We start from the raw sequence: 18,337 nt of genomic DNA on the forward strand, positions 1-18,337 counted from the left end.
GTAGAACCTTGTAATTTAACTCCATTAACTTCTGAATTCAAAATGTCTTAAAAGAGGCAAACAGAGAGAGAGAGAGAGAGAGAGAGAGAGAGAGAATACGCAATCAACTGTAAACACACTGAAGAGGCAACAGGAAGATGGAGACTTTTAATTTTGCAGATGTTAAGGTAAATCGTCAGTTTACTCGGTTATACCATGTGAAGGACAGCCAAAGACAAAAATAAAAAAGCAACTGTTGCCATGGTAAAATTAAAAGAGTTTCACAAAATTGGATCGGTCTAGATGAGACAATTCTGCACGTCTGTGACGCTGGTATTGCTTTGTAACAGAAACAATAGTTGAACTACAAAGTTTCAGTCTGAAAACATCGGTAAGAAGCCAAGAGACGCAGATGGAAGGACAACAGTCATGTGGATCTTACACAGGTTGCGAGGGAGTGGATTGGATTCTTCTGGCTAAGGACAGGGTGCAGCAGCTGGATAATGTGAATACGGCAAAGAATCTTCCTGTTCCATAAAAGCATTTCTTGAGGTACTCGGCGACCTTAATCTTCTCAAGAACTACTCACCTCCACGAAGTGAGATTTAAAGTAACCACAGCGATAAAGACAAATTCCACAACCGTGAAAGCCTCATAGAGAAGATGGCTGTCTTCTGGGACGATGCGTCGTAGTTTCGTACAATGAAACTGCCGTTTCTGAGGTATTTACTACCGCCATCATCAGGGCGATAATTTACGCAATAAGCAACTCTGTAAAGTCTGTCGATTTCTATTAAACTAAACGACGCAATATCCCAGAACACCGCCATTTTTACTCACCGCCGTCAAAACCTAAAATCTCACTTTTTTAAGTTAATGTTTGTTCAGAACGTAAAGCGATGAAGCAATTGACGTTTGTAAAATTGCAAGGAACATATTTCGAAAACGTATAATATTTTGGGGTACACGTGTTCTCTTTCATTAACTTTTAAAAACGTTAAATCCTAACAGAACTACGTTTCTGATATAACAGTACTCTCCGAAGAATTTTTTCACTTGAAGCGTAAAAAATATATAATTTTGAAATCTGTCAAACATGAAATAATAAATCTCTCTACTTCTTTTAACTTCGGAAAACAAACTAGCATGGGAACGTCATAGTAGCCACCATAAAATTGCATGCTTCGAGGCATTTCACCCCCTTTTACCGGTGCTAACTTTGATACGCTGCTAGTTCTGAGCTGACTTCACTCGCCTGACACGAGATCTTCCTCTGCAGGAAAAGACAAACTGAACGCATGGTGACGGCCACAGTGCACATACATGATACGGGGAATGCTGAAAACTATTCAGTAGGCCTACATTCGATTCGCGCACCGATACAATAAAAGCCGTGTCAAAGAAATACTGATTTAACACCCACAACAAACACGGCCCGGAAAATATTCCTACTGTAGATAAGCGAATATCAAAAGCTGAGTTACGAAACAAGGTTATCCCACTTTAATAAATTACTTTTCATAACACAAAGAAAGAAGTTCTGTTGAAAATGTTCAAAGAAATACGAACAACCGCCTACTATTCTACGCACATTTACAAACACTAAATAACGTTTAGCAATCTGCGCCCTTAATGACGCGATCAAGACAGAACTGCCTTTAACAATTTCAAACACTGCAGGAGACGCGCGCACCACGACACAGAATACTGAAAAGGTCGCTTTTTCATAAAGAAATAGGGACGCTGGTGGTGGGGGGGGGGGCCCTCATTGCCTTTGCGGTTCCCTACCAAGCAGTTCTTCAACCTAACCTAAAATTCATGGAAGCTTTTCACATTAACTAAAAGAAACTTTCGTTTGAAGTATAAGTTACAACATGGTTTTAGCTGTAAATAAATAACCACTGAGGTCGATGCTCGAAAGGAACTCATGTACTGTGCCTCATGTAGATCGATTCAAATTCGTTATGTTTTCATAAAATTGTAAACTCGTGAATCCATGCACGTGCAAAAAGGGGAAATGCAATGTTCACCGAAACGCTGAACAATTTTGAACATTCGACGCGGTTCATCCCCGAAAACCGAAGTAACAAAACATAATACGGATTAATGGCACCTACATTATAGCCCACAACATGTTTTGGCCTAATCTCTGACCATCAACATTTTGTAGTAATACTGTAGCCATCATTAACACAATAAATTTGTTGCGTAAACGTACATAATGCACATTATAGGGCTATCGCAGGGTGACACTCTCCAAGACAGAAAATTCTGCATCCAGTACACTCAAAAATATTTTAAAATATTTTAAAATATTTTAAAGATACGACATGCAATTTTGTTTGTATCCTACTAACGATGTTCTGTCAAAAAACAGAGATTAAGAAGCACCTAATGACACGAGAAAATAATTCACATCTTTTTGAAGATGGCTGTCTGGTAGGTTGTTGGACCCCGTAGTCTGTTAGACTTTACCGAAATTTCAGATTATTTTCTCCTCCATCAACAGGATTATTAGGGTGGGCGGGTGTTTAAGTTCACTATCGACCTGATGATGGATGCAGCAAGGGCCTCTCAAAACGTCGGCAAGACAGTGGATCTTGTACTGGGCCATTTTAAACCAGTTCACATCCTGTTTCGTTAATACGTATTTTAATATTAATTGCCTGCGAATCCAAGTATTCTCTTCCCTAGAGATTTTTTAAGACTAAAATTCTGCAACAGTTCGCCATTTTCTACACGAATGCTCCACGTTGAAGGACATTCAGGAGATTTGAGTCATGTTCAATCTGTTTCTTAAAGTGATAAAATACTGCTTTAGATCAGACCGCAAGAGCTTTCATTCTGGCAGCCAGTAAATCATACATTAACACCACAACAAAGGCACAGCGTCCGGAAGCTTACACAACCTTTTAATTTCAGTGATAAGTTTCCGGCTCTACGCACGGTTTTGAATCCCGCTAAGCTGGCGTTAATAAAGCACACAAACTGACCGAGTAGCAAATATGTACGCGGGCGGTAGCTAAACTCAAGATAGGGAGGTAATATTCCGACGATAATGGGATTAACGACAGTCAGGCTTTCAACGTATGGTCGGGAACAAGACATCCACTCCCAGAGTGCTCTACACACAGCGGCTGGCAAATAAACACGAGAGGTAATTTAGCAGGGGTCAAACATTCCGGGACACGAACTATGAAAGGATATAAAACATAAATTTGAAATAAATAAAGTGAAGGAAAAAGTTGGAAGGAGAGTGAAAAATGTAACAAACAAGACATGAAATGCAGGTCTACGTATAGTGTTACAATTCTGGCGCCCTCAACAAAATTCATTGACCGTTTTTGTAAAGACACAAATGACGTCAGAGTTTTCTCGAGTCAACGAAATCTGCATGAGACGTCTGTCTAATCGGATGATGGGGTTATAACGGGGGCTGGCTGAGTATTCTCCATGTCTTGTCCAGTCACTCCTGCGCGCGAAAGCACTTGTGGATTTCATGCACAGCGCTTGTTACTAAATCCGACTTTAACCCGATTTTAGCAAAAACTCTCCAATATCAAATTTAATGAAAATCTGTATAGCGATTCTAGAGTTGTTTCATGCGGACAGACAGACAGACAGACAGACATGACAAAGCTAACAGGGGAAAAATTGTGCAAATTTAAGGTGCGGGAGTGTCTGAAACGAAATAAAAACAATCAGAGGGAAATACATACGAGGTGCGATCAGAACGTTTCCAGACTGCGCCTATAAAAACCCGTACACTTATCTCAGGTATTAAATTCATCCATCACCCTCGAAGTACGAGGGTGAGTTAAATGAAAACCGTAAATTTTTTTTTAAATTTAATTTATTGAGTGAAAGCGGTACACAACTATATCATTTTTCTACATAGTCTACATTTCGTTCAATACAGGCCCTCCAGCGTTTACGAAGTGTATGGATTCCTCTAGAAAAAAATTCTTGTGGTTGTCTGCGCAACCACTCATGCACCGCCTGCTGTATCTCTTCGTCAGAACGGAACTTCTTTCCTCCCATCGCCTCTTTGAGTGGCCCAAACATGTGGTAATCACTTGGGGCTAGGTCTAGTGAGTATGGCGGATGTGGAAGACACTCAAAGTGCAAGTCTTGGATTGTTGCAACTGTTGCACGGGCAGTATGGGGCCGAGCTTTGTCATGTCAAGGACACCTCTAGTCAAAAGTCCACGTCGCTTTGATCTGACTGCAGGTCGAAGATGATTCTTCAAGATTCTTCACTGATCAAAAAACGAATTACAGAACGTTGTTCTTCTTTCGTGCACGTAACTAGTGGAGCAGCCATTTTCAAATTGGCACTGTGATGGCGATATGTTTGTCTGCATTATACTACCACCTATAGGATACTCTTTATAGCATTGGTAACATGTCTGCCAACTTATAGGACAATGGCGCGATATTTCGAATTTTTATCTCAGTTTTACGGTTTTCATTTGACTCACCCTCGTAGTTCCCCTGGGAGTGAACAAAACGATACCAGCGGCGCTGCCAAGCTTGGAAGCATCCCTGGAAATCTTTCTTTGTCAGCCTGTCAAGCACCATCTGCGATTCTACCTGAATCTCTTCTATCGTCTCAAATCTCCTTCCCTTTAGCTGAATTTTCATCTTTGGGAAGAGGAAGAAGTCACACGGAGCTAAATCCGGCGATCCGGCAAGATCTTTGAGCTCCTGACAAACGAGAAGTCGATTCTGCTTCTGGTCCTCAGACAGGAGCCTTGGCACAAACTTGGCTGCGATGCGTCGCATGTGGAGTTCTTCCTTTAGAATCAGCTGACAGGTCTCATAGCCTATCCCAACAATGTCGCACAAGTCGTTGATGGTACGACGTCGATCTTCGTGAATGGCCTGCCGAATCTTCGTAACATTTTCGGGCGTTGTGCTCGAAGATGGTCGTCCAGAACGCTCGTCATCATCGACAGAGGTTCGGCCATTTTTAAAACGTGAATGCCACACAAAAGTTTGTGCACGATCCATTGCGGACTCCCCAAATGCTTGCTTTAGCATTTCATAGGTTTCCGTAGGCGTTTTGGCGAGTCTTTGGCAAGATATTCAGGCAGAATCGCAGATGGTGCTTGGCAGGCTGACAAAGAAAGATTTCCAGGGATGCTTCCAGGCTTGGCAGCGGCGCTGGGATCGTTGTGTTCACTCCCAGGGGAACTACTTCGAGGGTGATGGATGAATTTAATACCTGAGATAAGTGTACGGGTTTTTATACGCGCAGTCTGGAAACCTTCCGATCGCACCTCGTATGTTTGTTACTGTGTGACAGGACTAGCAACAAGAACGCGAATTGAGTTAATCTCACCCTTTCTGTTCTACGATCCATGAACGGAACGGAAAACATTTAATTTGTCTGTCATAAATACAACGATAAATAATTTCTGAAATCACAATGAAGACACAGTGTTCGGATGAATTGTACTCCTAGTTGTATAGTCTTTGTTTGTAACTAGTTCAAAACTAGGTTTACATAAAACAAGAAGACGGACTGAAACCTTTCTACAAAAACCAGTCGCACAGAATTGACATGAAGTAAAACGTAATTATTATAGCGGTTGACGTAGTGAAGTTTTTACTAAGAGCTCGTAAGATAATCTATCTAGTGGCTTTTATTGTGTTGCGTGTACTCGTAACTGATGTATGAGGATGATGAACGACGAAACAAGCTAAAGAGAAATAATGAAATTTGCTAATAAACAGCATCCTGCAAATAACATTATATCAAAGTTCTTGCCACATCAAACATTCTTTTGTGTAAAATATTCAGCAAAAGCAGAAAGGATGTATGATAATTTATGAAACTGAGCTCTACAAACAGAAGGGAGAGGTTTATTCAAGTTGGAATACAGACAACTTACAAATTGCGATCTCAGCGAATTTTTGTGTCCTCTTCTGGTTTGATGTTTGTACATTATTGATAAAAATACATTAGCTTATAATAGCAGCACTATAAATGATACAATCTATAAGGAAATATAGTCTATTGTTAACAAGTTTAGTTAAACAAATATGATGTCGAAGATTTCCTGTCTTCTGGGTTGTTGCGCTGTGTAGTCTGGTCGATGTTTACCGACGTTTCAGAGGTCATACTGAATTCATTGCCCTGATGACGGAGGCAGTATGGCCTCTGAAACGTCGGTAAACTTCGACCAGACTACACAGCGCAACAACCCAGAAGACAGAAATCTTCATACTCACCGCTGTGAGAACCTCAAATCTTACAAATATTTCTGTTGTCGCAAAATATTTCGATTAATAGCTGTAAATACTGATCAGACATACACTCTTTAAGATTCAAACATATGATGTGGAAGTACACGGTGCGTAGAATTAAGAAAATCTCATCTATTGTTGTATTCGTTTACTTAAAAACGCTTTCTCAAGCAAATAAATAGCAACACCGTCGCAAGCTAGGACGATGGAACCGTTCATCTAAAGCAACTGAGAAACACAATGAAGCCAGACGGCTGTCGGTTTTAATCCAACACTGGGAAAACTTGCTCGGTGACTTTACATAATGCATAGTGCAACATTTCTACAGCAGCGCTCTCGTAGAAGACGTTAAGTCCCCTTTCTGCATTATACGCACAGGACGAGGTTACAGCATTTCACACAAGCACAACGGGATATGCTTTTGCCCACGGAAAATAACTGGAGTTGTCGGAGCATGAAATTCACACCAGAGAATTAATGTGGGCATATACAAAGTGAGGACAGGGCATAAATACGAACTCTGAACCTAGGTACTCCGAACTATTGACATAAAAAATCTTACCAAAACCAAATTTTGTCTACAAAACGTTCCAAGAGATACTAAATCAATGTCCGTAACGGAAAATGTTTATGTGGCAGCTTGCCGAACTTTAGGAACATAGATAAAGTGCTATTTCTAAATCGCCGACGGAAAATCATTAATTATTCACATCACTGTTAATGAGTTGTGCGTCTGTAGTCCACCATCAGCTGAATCATTCACGAATGTCAGTAATTTGAGATACAGACGAAAGAATATTTCTCGAAAAAACTCGATATGATATTCCATTCAAGTTTTCACATCTTTTTACATTTTATCAGTTCTTTATACGTAGTTCGTATTTTCACCAAACGTTATCAGGGTGATAACATTAGGGACAATGAGATAGGTGGGGCATATAGCATGCATGGGAAAATAAAAAATAAACTTGGTTGATAAACCTGAAGGAAAGAGTCCATTCAGAAGACCTAGACGTATATAACAGGATAATATTAAAATTAATCTAAGGTAAACAGATTAATCTGGATCAGAATAGGGACCAATGGTGGAATTTTATGGATACGGAAATAAACATTCGTTTCCATTGAAGTCGGCAAATTTCTTGAATAACTGAGCGTACAGACAGTTTCTCGAAAAAGACTTCTCTTCCATACAGTTAGTGCCAGTTAGCGCATACGAAAGGGGCTGAATTCTCGGTCCACATATTTCGACTCCAAAAACTAGTCGACGGATTTCCATTAAAACGTTATATTAGCCTTAGCAGAACATTCTCATTGTGTACTATATTCAGCAATTCGCACTGACGCCCATTCACATAACAGCTTATTGTACGAAGGCCAATTATATTTTTGGTGGTTACACGTTTACACGCAAAGAACAACACAGCAGGGGCTTGCGACTTGCGACACATTTGCCGTGCCCATAAATTTTGGTTCAGCAACGACTGCCATAATTAACGTCATTGTTGTATTTTTTCCTTTCCTTTCCTTTCAAACGTTCTAATCTTAACAACAAAATTTCTACATCAGATCATAATTTTCGTTTAAACCAGATAGACCCCACTTAATCGGGAGGAAACTATAATTAAATATCTAGTCCGCACGTCAAAGAAAACACAACTCACAGTCATCAGAAAGGAAAAATGGTGTGTTATTTTGAGGAAATAACAGCTGTTTACTCTGAGAATCATAACAAACCTACAAAACAATGTCCATGAACAAGACGCAGAACTGTTGATTTTTAAAGCACGTGGTACTCATTGTTGCCACTAAGCTTACTGACAGCAAGCAGTGTCCATATTGGCCTAAACAACAATGTACACAGCGTCAACGGATTATTTATTAAGCTTCACGTGGCCATTATTGCGTATGAAAATGCATTGTTGCAGCAACAGAGAACGGCGGTTGTGTAATAACAATACAAAAAACCTGTCATTCGATGAAAGAAGTGCGTGGTGAAGGCGCGTATTTCTGTGCCCAGTAAATCGACAATAAACATTCAAGATGGGAAATTTTATCTCTCAAGAACAATGTGAAGAGATTGTTAAGGGGAACCGTAAGAAACACGCAGAGGAACACGCCAGCCAGAATCAGCAGAGGTACGTACGTGAATTCTTTGCTTCTTCTGGATGATATTGTGACTAAGAACATTATGTTGCTGACCAGTTACGTCATGGCGGCACTCGGGTTTCGGATACAATGTAAATATTATCGTTTCCTGATAGCTGCTAGTGAAACATTTTGTATTTTTGTCTTAGCGATGAGATATTAGCAGGCACTAAACACCAGTTCTTGATAGCCGCTTATACAAAGTGCAGACGTAGTGAATAATTTTTAAATATAATTCAGTTATGTTCTAAAGTTCAATGAAACAGCGGTAAAAGTCCTGTGTAGTAATAGTAGCGTGTGTTGGTCATGGCAAAAGAAAAGTGAAAGTTCTATATCAGATCTTAGATGAACTTCATCCCCGATATTACTGCTACTACGCATCTACAATGTCTTTCTTGATTTCTTTCCTTCTTCAAGGCATGAACATAGGAATCTAGTAATGGCTCCCGGCTTAAAACGACTGCTAGAGGAGCTGGAGTGTCCAGTATGTATGGAGTACATGCTACCACCAATCGTCATGTGCGTGAGCGGGCACAGTACTTGTTCCACCTGCAGAAAGAAACTTCTGACATGTCCAGTCTGCAGGTGCAAATTTTCAAAAATCAGAAGCCTACTAGCAGAAAATTTGCTTACAAAAATGAGGTTTCCCTGCAGATTTTCAAATAGAGGATGCAAACAGACAATGACTCCGCAGGGTGTAAGGAAACACGAAGACGAGTGCAATTACCGTCCCTTTAAATGCCCATTTACATATCTGACGAAAACAGAATGTCATTGGGTGGGCAATGAGACCTCTATCAAGAATCACTTACGGAGGATACATCGTGTACCTAATATTGATAATCAACATGTAAGGATCAACTCACATTTGAAAAATTTTAATGAAAAATATAAAAAAGTCCAGTGGCTCCTACCCATAATCTTTATGGAGGAAATAATGTTCTTCAACATTATTGTAGAGCAAGATGATATATACTTTTGTCTACAACAAGTGGTACTGCAGGGCAAGAGGACCAACTATAAATACAAAGTAACAATTACAAACAAAGGTAAGACTGAAAATGTCGTGGCGTACAACACACCAAAATACGTAAAATGTGGCGCAAGTGAGATATTTAAAGAAAAGGACTGTATTGTATTCAAACAGGAAATATGGAAAAAGTTAATAAGAGAAGATGGCAGTTTAGCTTATGAACTAAATATATTCCAGAATTCTTAAGCAATAATTCTTCGATTACAATAACGCCTTCGACGCCGCTTCAGACAAGTGTTTATGTATTACGGCATTAACGTTAAAGTCAAAATATTAAGAGGTTGCTATCTTCCAGAAGATAGGTATCAGATATCAAAACAGTTAAAAATTATAGGAAATTGAACGTGCCGAATACGAATCTACACTCTTCTTGTCTGGGTAGAATGCTGAGGCTTCGTTGGTGAGTTATGATGCAAGGCTTGAAGCGCAGGGAAGTCGATGTCGTCCTTAATTCATGTTATCGACCTGCGGATGAAATCGATAAGACGGCCCGACGTGATAAAGATTTTGTGACTAGGGGTGTGAATGTGATCAAATTCTAACAGCAATGAGATGATGGGTGCAAATACCTCATACCTCCTTTTTATTAGCTAGCAGCCTCTAAGTTTAACTTTGGTTAATTCGGTGATGCCAGCTACTTACTTAGTTATTTAGCAAGCTCTTGGTGTTTCAACTTTAATTTTGGCTTTCGGGCGAAGGCGTGCCATTAGATGTTTCATGAACTCCAGCAACAAAAGAATACGGACAACAATTTTAGTAAATGTTCAAGACGTTGAAAATATCTACAAACCTGATGTTTGTAACTTTACAGAAACATGAAGTGTGAATGTTTTGTTACAATAACTGAAATATACATCTTATTCAGTGTGTTGTTAGTATTCAGACACATTTGTTGATTAATGTATTATTAATATATATCACGTACATTAAGTATAATAAAATTTGTTTCGTTGCTTTTAAACCGGCTTCCACTTATATTACGCACTTCAAACACCTGAATGCTCAGTAGATTTCCCCTGTATTTTACATCTAAGGCATCATGTGAGGAGGGCGTATCAACATATCTGCATATCGAGTATATCAATTGTCTGTATTTCAGCAAGATATTTCCAATTTACTTTCTGTGTCAGTCATTAACTTTACTTAAATCTGGGCTTACTGCCATCTTTATAACCCATAATTATAGCATATATTCCACCTCATATTTGTATGCGCCACTCGCATTCCTAATTGAATTTGCCAATAAATGCCCCAGTGCCAATTTTCTGTGTGACTACCTCGCGCTAACCTCTGTATACCGATTATTGGATCCAAATTCCTTATTCCTTAAAATAACAATTTATCTTAAAAATATGACGACGATGTGAACTGGTTTTATCTGGTTTAGAATAATGAAAAGTGGCTGCTTCTTGTAAATAAGGTAATATACATTCTAAGGAGTAGAATTTTAATGCCGAGGAACTACCAAGTTCTCTGCCGTTTGGAGTCAGTTTGTTATTAATATTTACATGTTTTAGACTGCCAATCAAATATAATCGTATTTTTGGACTTAAAAGGATAGAACGGCACTGGCCTTTTCAGACACAGTGAATCTAAAAGAAAACCAATCTTGGGGTTTGCTGTAGGACTCGCTGGGTGGAGGATAATCTCATCTCGAGGGTTATGGTCCTCTTGTGTTCACCACTGTATAATCTCCTTTCCCTTCCAAGCCACCTTCCTGTCTGCCATATTCCTCCCGATCTACTTTATTTTAAGAAACGTCCAGGTGGAAATCAGTTACTGCGGGACGTAAATATTAAGTGTAAGTATACCAAAGTTCTTACTGAAATACATGCAAATTAATTTCGGAAAAGTTCTTATTTGTATCCTTTAAAATACACAGGGTTAATATCATATTCTCGAAACAGACGTTGTATGCCCTAAAAATTATTTCCTTGAATACAGAGTTTCCAAACCCTCTATCCCTCACTCCTCACGTCTTCTGGAAGCTGAAAAATACGCCTGACTTCTGCAACTTTTTAACTGTTTAAGACACTTCGCACAATTACGGAACAGAATTAAACCAGAGAAGTTTATATGAGAGAGGCACTGGCACCCGAGTACCTTATCTCGCGACAAAAGTACGAATAACTGAGTTGAGATTTCAGGTTCGCGCACTGGCGAGTATGAAGACAACCTTCAACTTGGGTGTTGTGCTGTGCAGTCTTGTAGTAAAGGTTTACAGTCGTTTCAGAGTTGCTTGCTGCCTCTGAAACGACTATATGGAGCAGCATCTCCGAAGACGCACACAACACTCATGGAGAAAATGACAAAACTGTCAATGCCTACGTCATACTGACGTTATTCTTACACACTAAAGCATTATCACAGAAAATACAGAAATAAAAGGTCTGATGATGTCGAAGAAAGTAGCGTGGTTAGATAAACGAACGCTACAGCAAAGTGAAACAAATAAACCATATCTGAAGCAAAATGAATTTAATCTATGTTTACCGTTTTAACGGCTAATTTAATCACATCCAAATGGCACTAACAAATCGAACCTCAGAATTATTTCGAGGATATCTGTAAATAACACTGCTTTTGACGTAAATACGTCTATACGGAAGGGTCATCTCCTTATAAAAATTTGTGATTAGTCGTTGTCATCAATAAATTACGTCATCAACAATGTCAACTTATGTTTGTTTATACTCGGCATTGTTGTGGAACACAACAATGCCGAGTACAACACAACAATGCCGAGAAAACAAATAACGCTTAGTACCAAGCCAGTCGCATTATCACTGCTCTACAAGCAGCACGTCGCATTCTTGAATATTGACTGACAGTTGGCCTAAAACATCAGGAAAGTGAAAGAAGACGTTATCAACTATTTGAAGTATCAACTCTAACAACTCCAACAAGGTAAACTGATACTCATTCGATATATTACGATTAAGAAAGTATTATGAAAACTGACTTTATGATTACGAAAGTATTATGAAAACTGACTTTTGATCGATATTAAGACGAAGATTTGCTAGGGTGGGGCTGGACGTAATAAGTTGACTGAACAAGAACTGTTGGCCTCTAAACAGCGACGTAAAGAACTACAACAGACCTATTTCAGAAATAAAGAAAAGCGAAAGAAGACTTAATTGATAAACGAGACCATATTAAGAACACATGTAGAAAACTTATTCAACAAAAACAGAAGAGCAAAAAACAAACAAACGAAGATTTGCAAGGGTGGGGTTGGACGCAGAAAGTTGACTGATCAAGAACAGTTGGCCTCTGATCAGCGAGGTAAAGAACTAAAACATCAGACCTATTTAACAAATAAAGAAAAGCGAAGGTAGACTTACATTGATAAACGCAGAAAATCTTATTCAACAAGAACAGAAGAGCAAAAAACAAACAAACGAAGATTTGCAAGGGTGGGGTTGGACGTAGAAAGTTGACTGATCAAGAACAGTTGGCCTCTGATTAGCGACGTAAAGAACTAAAACATCAGACCTATTTAACAAATAAAGAAAAGCGAAGGTAGACTTACATAGATAAACGTAGAAAATCTTATTCAACAAGAACAGAAGAGCAAAAAACATCTGACATATTTAAGAAATAAAGAAAAGTGAAGGAAGTCTTACATCGATAAACGTAGAAAAACGTATTCAATAAGAACAGAAGGGAAAAAAAGCAGACGAAGATTTGTAAGGGTGGGGTTGGACGTAGAAAGTTGAGTGACCAAGAACAATTGGCCTCTGAACAGCGACGTAAAGATCTACAACATCTGACATATTTAACAAATAAAGAAAAGCGAAAGAAGAATTACATCGATAAACGTAGAAAAACGTATTCAATAAGAACAGAAGGGAAAAAAAGCAGACGAAGATTTTTAAAGGTGGGGTTGGACGTAGAAAGTTGAGTGACCAAGAACAATTGGCCTCTGAACAGCGACGTAAAGAACTACAACATCTCACATATTTAAGAAATAAAGAAAAGCGAAAGAAGAATTACATCGATAAACGTAGAAAAACGTATTCAATAAGAACAGAAGGGAAAAAAAGCAGACGAAGATTTGTAAGGGTGGGGTTGGACGTAGAAAGTTGAGTGACCAAGAACAGTTGGCCTCTGAACAGCGACGTAAAGAACTACAACATCTGACATATTTAAGAAATAAAGAAAAGCGAAAGAAGAATTACATCGATAAACGAGACCATATTAACGACATATGTAGAAAAACAGACGAAGATTTGCAAGGGTGGGGTTGGACGTAGAAAGTTGAGTGACCAAGATCAATTGGCCTCTGAACAGCGACGTAAAGAACTACAACATCTGACATATTTAAGAAATAAAGAAAAGTGAAGGAAGTCTTACATCGATAAACGTAGAAAAACGTATTCAATAAGAACAGAAGGGAAAAAAAGCAGACGAAGATTTGTAAGGGTGGGGTTGGACGTAGAAAGTTGAGTGACCAAGAACAATTGGCCTCTGAACAGCGACGTAAAGAACTACAACATCTGACATATTTAAGAAATAAAGAAAAGTGAAGGAAGTCTTACATCGATAAACGAGACCATATTAACGACATATGTAGAAAAACAGACGAAGATTTGCAAGGGTGGGGTTGGACGTAGAAAGTTGAGTGACCAAGATCAATTGGCCTCTGAACAGCGACGTAAAGAACTACAACATCTGACATATTTAAGAAATAAAGAAAAGTGAAGGAAGTCTTACATCGATAAACGAGACCATATTAACGACATATGTAGAAAAACAGACGAAGATTTGCAAGGGTGGGGTTGGACGTAGAAAGTTGAGTGACCAAGATCAATTGGCCTCTGAACAGCGACGTAAAGAACTACAATATCTGACATATTTAAGAAATAAAGAAAAGCGAAAGAAGAATTACATCGATAAACGTAGAAAAACGTATTCAATAAGAACAGAAGGGAAAAAAAGCAGACGAAGATTTTTAAGGGTGGGGTTGGACGTAGAAAGTTAAGTGACAAAGAACAATTGGCCTCTGAACAGCGACGTAACACCCCCCTAGGAGCTCCGAAAGGAGCGCCCTGCTCTAGTCTACTATAAAAATTTGTGATTCGTCGTTGTCGTCAAAAAATGACGTCATCAACAATGTAACCTTATACTCGGCATTGTTGTGGAACACAACAAACCCCCCGAAGGGGGGGTTAGTTTAGTTTCTTACTCAAGGGTTAAAACACTTCAATGAGACACTAAACTAACCCCCCGAAGGGTAGGTTAGTTTAGTGTGTTACTTAAGATTTTAAAACGCAACCCCCCCCTTTCGGGGGGATAGGTCAAGTGTTTTAACCAACCATTCGGGGGGGTTAGTTTAGTTTCTTACTCAAGGTTGGTTGCGTATTACAAACTTGACCCCCCCCGAGGCGCTCCGAAGGGAGCGCTCTGCTCTAGTTTGGCAAAAAAGCGTAACGAAGATGTGTAACGAAAATATAAAATGAAAATATGAAAGATCCATATCAACAATGTGTAGATATGGACCGACAACAATGGTCAGCTTTTATATGAACTCCTGCGTGCATTATTATATTACATAAGAAAGTAATTGTTTCGTCATTTGTTTTCTCGGCATTGTTGTGTTACATTACTGCCGTCAACAATCCGCTTTCGTTATTGCGGAAAGAGCTGAGCTGTGAATCGGTTGTAGAAAAACTGCGTGCGTCGTAGACTAGAAAATTTTGTGCTGGTAAAAACGTTTTAGAATATCACAAGTACTTATCTTATATAAGAATTAATACATTACATTACATTACAGAGACGTATTTACGTCAGATTCTCCGGAACCATGGTTCCACTGTCAACTTTTTTAGGTTTGCTATGATTCTCAGAGTAAACAGCTGTTATTTCCTCAAAATAATGCACCATTTTACCTTGTGACAATAATAATGGCTAATGCCTAACAATGTCCATGAACAATACGCAGAACTTTTGATTTTTAAAGCACGTGGTACTCATTGTTGCCACTAAGCTTACTGACAGCAAGCAGTGTCCCTATTGGCCTAAACAACAATGTACACAGCGTCAACGGATTATTTATTAAGCTTCACGTGGCCATTATTTTGCATGAAAATGCATTGTTGCAGAAACAGAGAACGGCGGTTGTGTAATAACAATACAAAAAACCTGTCATTCGATGAAAGAAGTGCGTGGTGAAGGCGCGTATTTCTGTGCCAGTAAATCGACAATAAACATTCAAGATGGGAAATTTTATCTCTCAAGAACAATGTGAAGAGATTGTTAAGGGGAACCGTAAGAAACACGCAGAGGAACACGCCAGCCAGAATCAGCAGAGGTACGTACGTGAATTCTTTGCTTCTTGTGGATGATATTGTGAGTAAGAACATAATGTTGTTGACCAGTTACGTCATGGCGGCACTCGGGTTTCGGATACAATGTAAATATTATCGTTTCCTGATAGCTGCTAGTGAAGCATTTCGTAGTTCTATGCCTTAGGAAGAAAATATTATCAGGACCTTGATAGCCGCTTATACAAAGTGCAGACGTAGTGAATAATTTTTAAATATAATTCAGTTATGTTCTAAAGTTCAATGAAACAGCGGTAAAAGTCCTGTGTAGTAATAGTAGCGTGTGTTGGTCTTGGCAAAAAAAAGGTGAAAGTTCTATATCAGATCTTAGATGAACTTCATCCCCGATATTACTGCTACTACGCATCTACAATGTCTTTCTTGATTGCTTTCCTTCTTCAAGGTCTGAACATTGGGATCTAGTAATGGCTCCCGACGTAAAAGGACTGCTAGAGGAGGTGGAGTGTCCAGTATGTATGGAGTACATGTTACAACCAATCGCCATGTGCGTGAGCGGGCACAGTATTTGTTACACCTGTAGAGAGAAACTTCTGACCTGTCCAGTCTGCAGGTGCCCATTTTCAAAAGGCAGAAATCTACTAGCAGAAAATTTGCTTGGAAAAATGAGGTTTCCCTGCAGATTTTCAAACAGAGGATGCAAAAAGACAATGACTTCGTATGGTGTAAGGAAACACGAAGACGAGTGCAATTACCGTCCCTTTAAATGCCCATTTACATGTTTCACGAAAACAGAATGTCATTGGGTGGGCAATGAGACCTCTATCAAGAATCACTTACGGAGGAAACATCGTGTACCTACTATTGACAATCAACATGCAAGGATCAACTCACATTTGAGAAAACTTAATCAAGAATATAAAGAACTCCAGTGGTTCCTACCCATAATCTTTATGGACGATATATTCTTCATAAAAGTCAGTGTTAAAGAAAATAATATATACTTTTGTCTACAACAAGTGGAACTGCGGGGCAAGAGGACCAACTATAAATACAAAGTATCAATTACAAACAAAGGTAAGACTGAAAATGTCGCGGCGTACAACACACCAAAATACGTAAAATGTGGCAGAGGTAAGATATTTAAAGAAAAGGACTGTATTGTATTCAAACAGGAAATATGGAAGAAGTTCCTTCAAGAAGATGGCAGTTTAGCTTATGAAGTACAAATATTCCAGAATTCGTAAGCAATAATTCTTCGATGACCCTAACTCCTTCGACGCCGCTTCAGACACGTGTTTATGTATTAAGTAATTAACGTTAAACCTCAAAATACTAAGAGGTTGCTATCTTCCAGAAGATAGGTATCAGATATCAAAACAGTGCCGAATACGAATCTACACTCTTCTTGTCTGGATAGAATGCTGAGGCTTCGTTGGTGAGTTATGATGCAAGGTTTGAAGGTAAGGGAAGTCGATGTCGTCCTTAATTCATGTTATCGACCTGCGGATGAAATCGATAAGACAGCCCGACGCGATAAAGATTTTGTGAATAGGGGTGTGAATGTGATCAAATTCTAACAGCAATGAGATGATGGGTGTAAATACCTCATACCTCCTTTTTATTAGCTAGCAACCTCTTAGTTTAACTTTGGTTAATTCGGTGATGCCAGCTACTTATTTAGTTATTTAGCAACCTCTTAGTGTTTCTACTTTAATTTTGGCTTTCGGGCGAAGGCGTGCCATTAGATGTTTCATGAACTCCAGCCACAAAAGAATACGGACAACAATTTTAGTAAATGTTCAAGACGTTGAAAATATCTACAAACCTGATGTTTGTAACTTTACAGAAACATGAAGTGTGAATGGTTTGTTACAATAACTGAAATATACATCTTATTCAGTGTGTTGTTAGTATTCAGACACATTTATTGATTAATGTATTATTAATATATATCACGTACATTAAATATAATAAAATTTGTTTCGTTGCTTTTAAACCGGCTTCCACTTATATTACGCACTTCAAACACCTGAATGCTCAGTAGATTTCCCCTGTATTTTACATCTAAGGCATCATGTGAGGAGGGCGTATCAACATATCTGCATATCGAGTATATCAATTGTCTGTATTTCAGCAAGATATTTCCAATTTACTTTCTGTGTCAGTCATTAACTTTACTTAAATCTGGGTTTACTGCCATCTTTATAACTCATAATTATAGCATATATTCCACCTCATATTTGTATGCGCCACTCGCATTCCTAATTGAATTTGCCAATAAATGCCCCAGTGCCAATTTTCTGTGTGACTACCTCGCGCTAACCTCTGTATACCGATTATTGGATCCAAATTCCTTATTCCTTAAAATAACAATTTATCTTAAAAATATGACGACGATGTGAACTGGTTTTATCTGGTTTAGAATAATGAAAAGTGGCTGCTTCTTGTAAATAAGGTAATATACATTCTAAGGAGTAGAATTTTAATGCCGAGGAACTACCAAGTTCTCTGCCGTTTGGAGTCAGTCTGTTATTAATATTTACATGTTTTAGACTGCCAATCAAATATAATCTTATTTTTGGACTTAAGAGGATAGAACGTCACTGGCCTTTTCAGACACACTGAATCTAAGAGA

General features: G+C 38.7%; 2 protein-coding genes across 5 annotated transcripts in view; one reads left to right on the top strand and one right to left on the bottom strand.

The window, feature by feature from the left end:
- Positions 1-18,337, bottom strand: part of dlg1 (MAGUK family member discs large 1) — a 338,246-nt gene that overhangs the window by 283,589 nt on the left and 36,320 nt on the right. The gene's annotated exons all lie outside the window — the stretch shown is intronic.
- LOC147872131 (E3 ubiquitin-protein ligase sina-like) lies at positions 12,062-17,682 on the top strand. Its single transcript, XM_087358974.1, has 4 exons — positions 12,062-15,122; positions 15,520-15,728; positions 16,145-16,776; positions 16,875-17,682. The coding sequence occupies exons 2-4, from the start codon at positions 15,634-15,636 to the stop codon at positions 16,919-16,921; spliced, it is 774 nt and encodes a 257-aa protein (XP_087215100.1). The 5' UTR covers positions 12,062-15,122; positions 15,520-15,633; the 3' UTR covers positions 16,922-17,682.

Source organism: Zootermopsis nevadensis, unplaced genomic scaffold (genome assembly GCF_977971745.1).
Source record: "Zootermopsis nevadensis isolate Lab colony 2312 unplaced genomic scaffold, Znev_1.0 Znev_ptg000030l, whole genome shotgun sequence".
NCBI lineage: Eukaryota > Metazoa > Arthropoda > Insecta > Blattodea > Termopsidae > Zootermopsis > Zootermopsis nevadensis.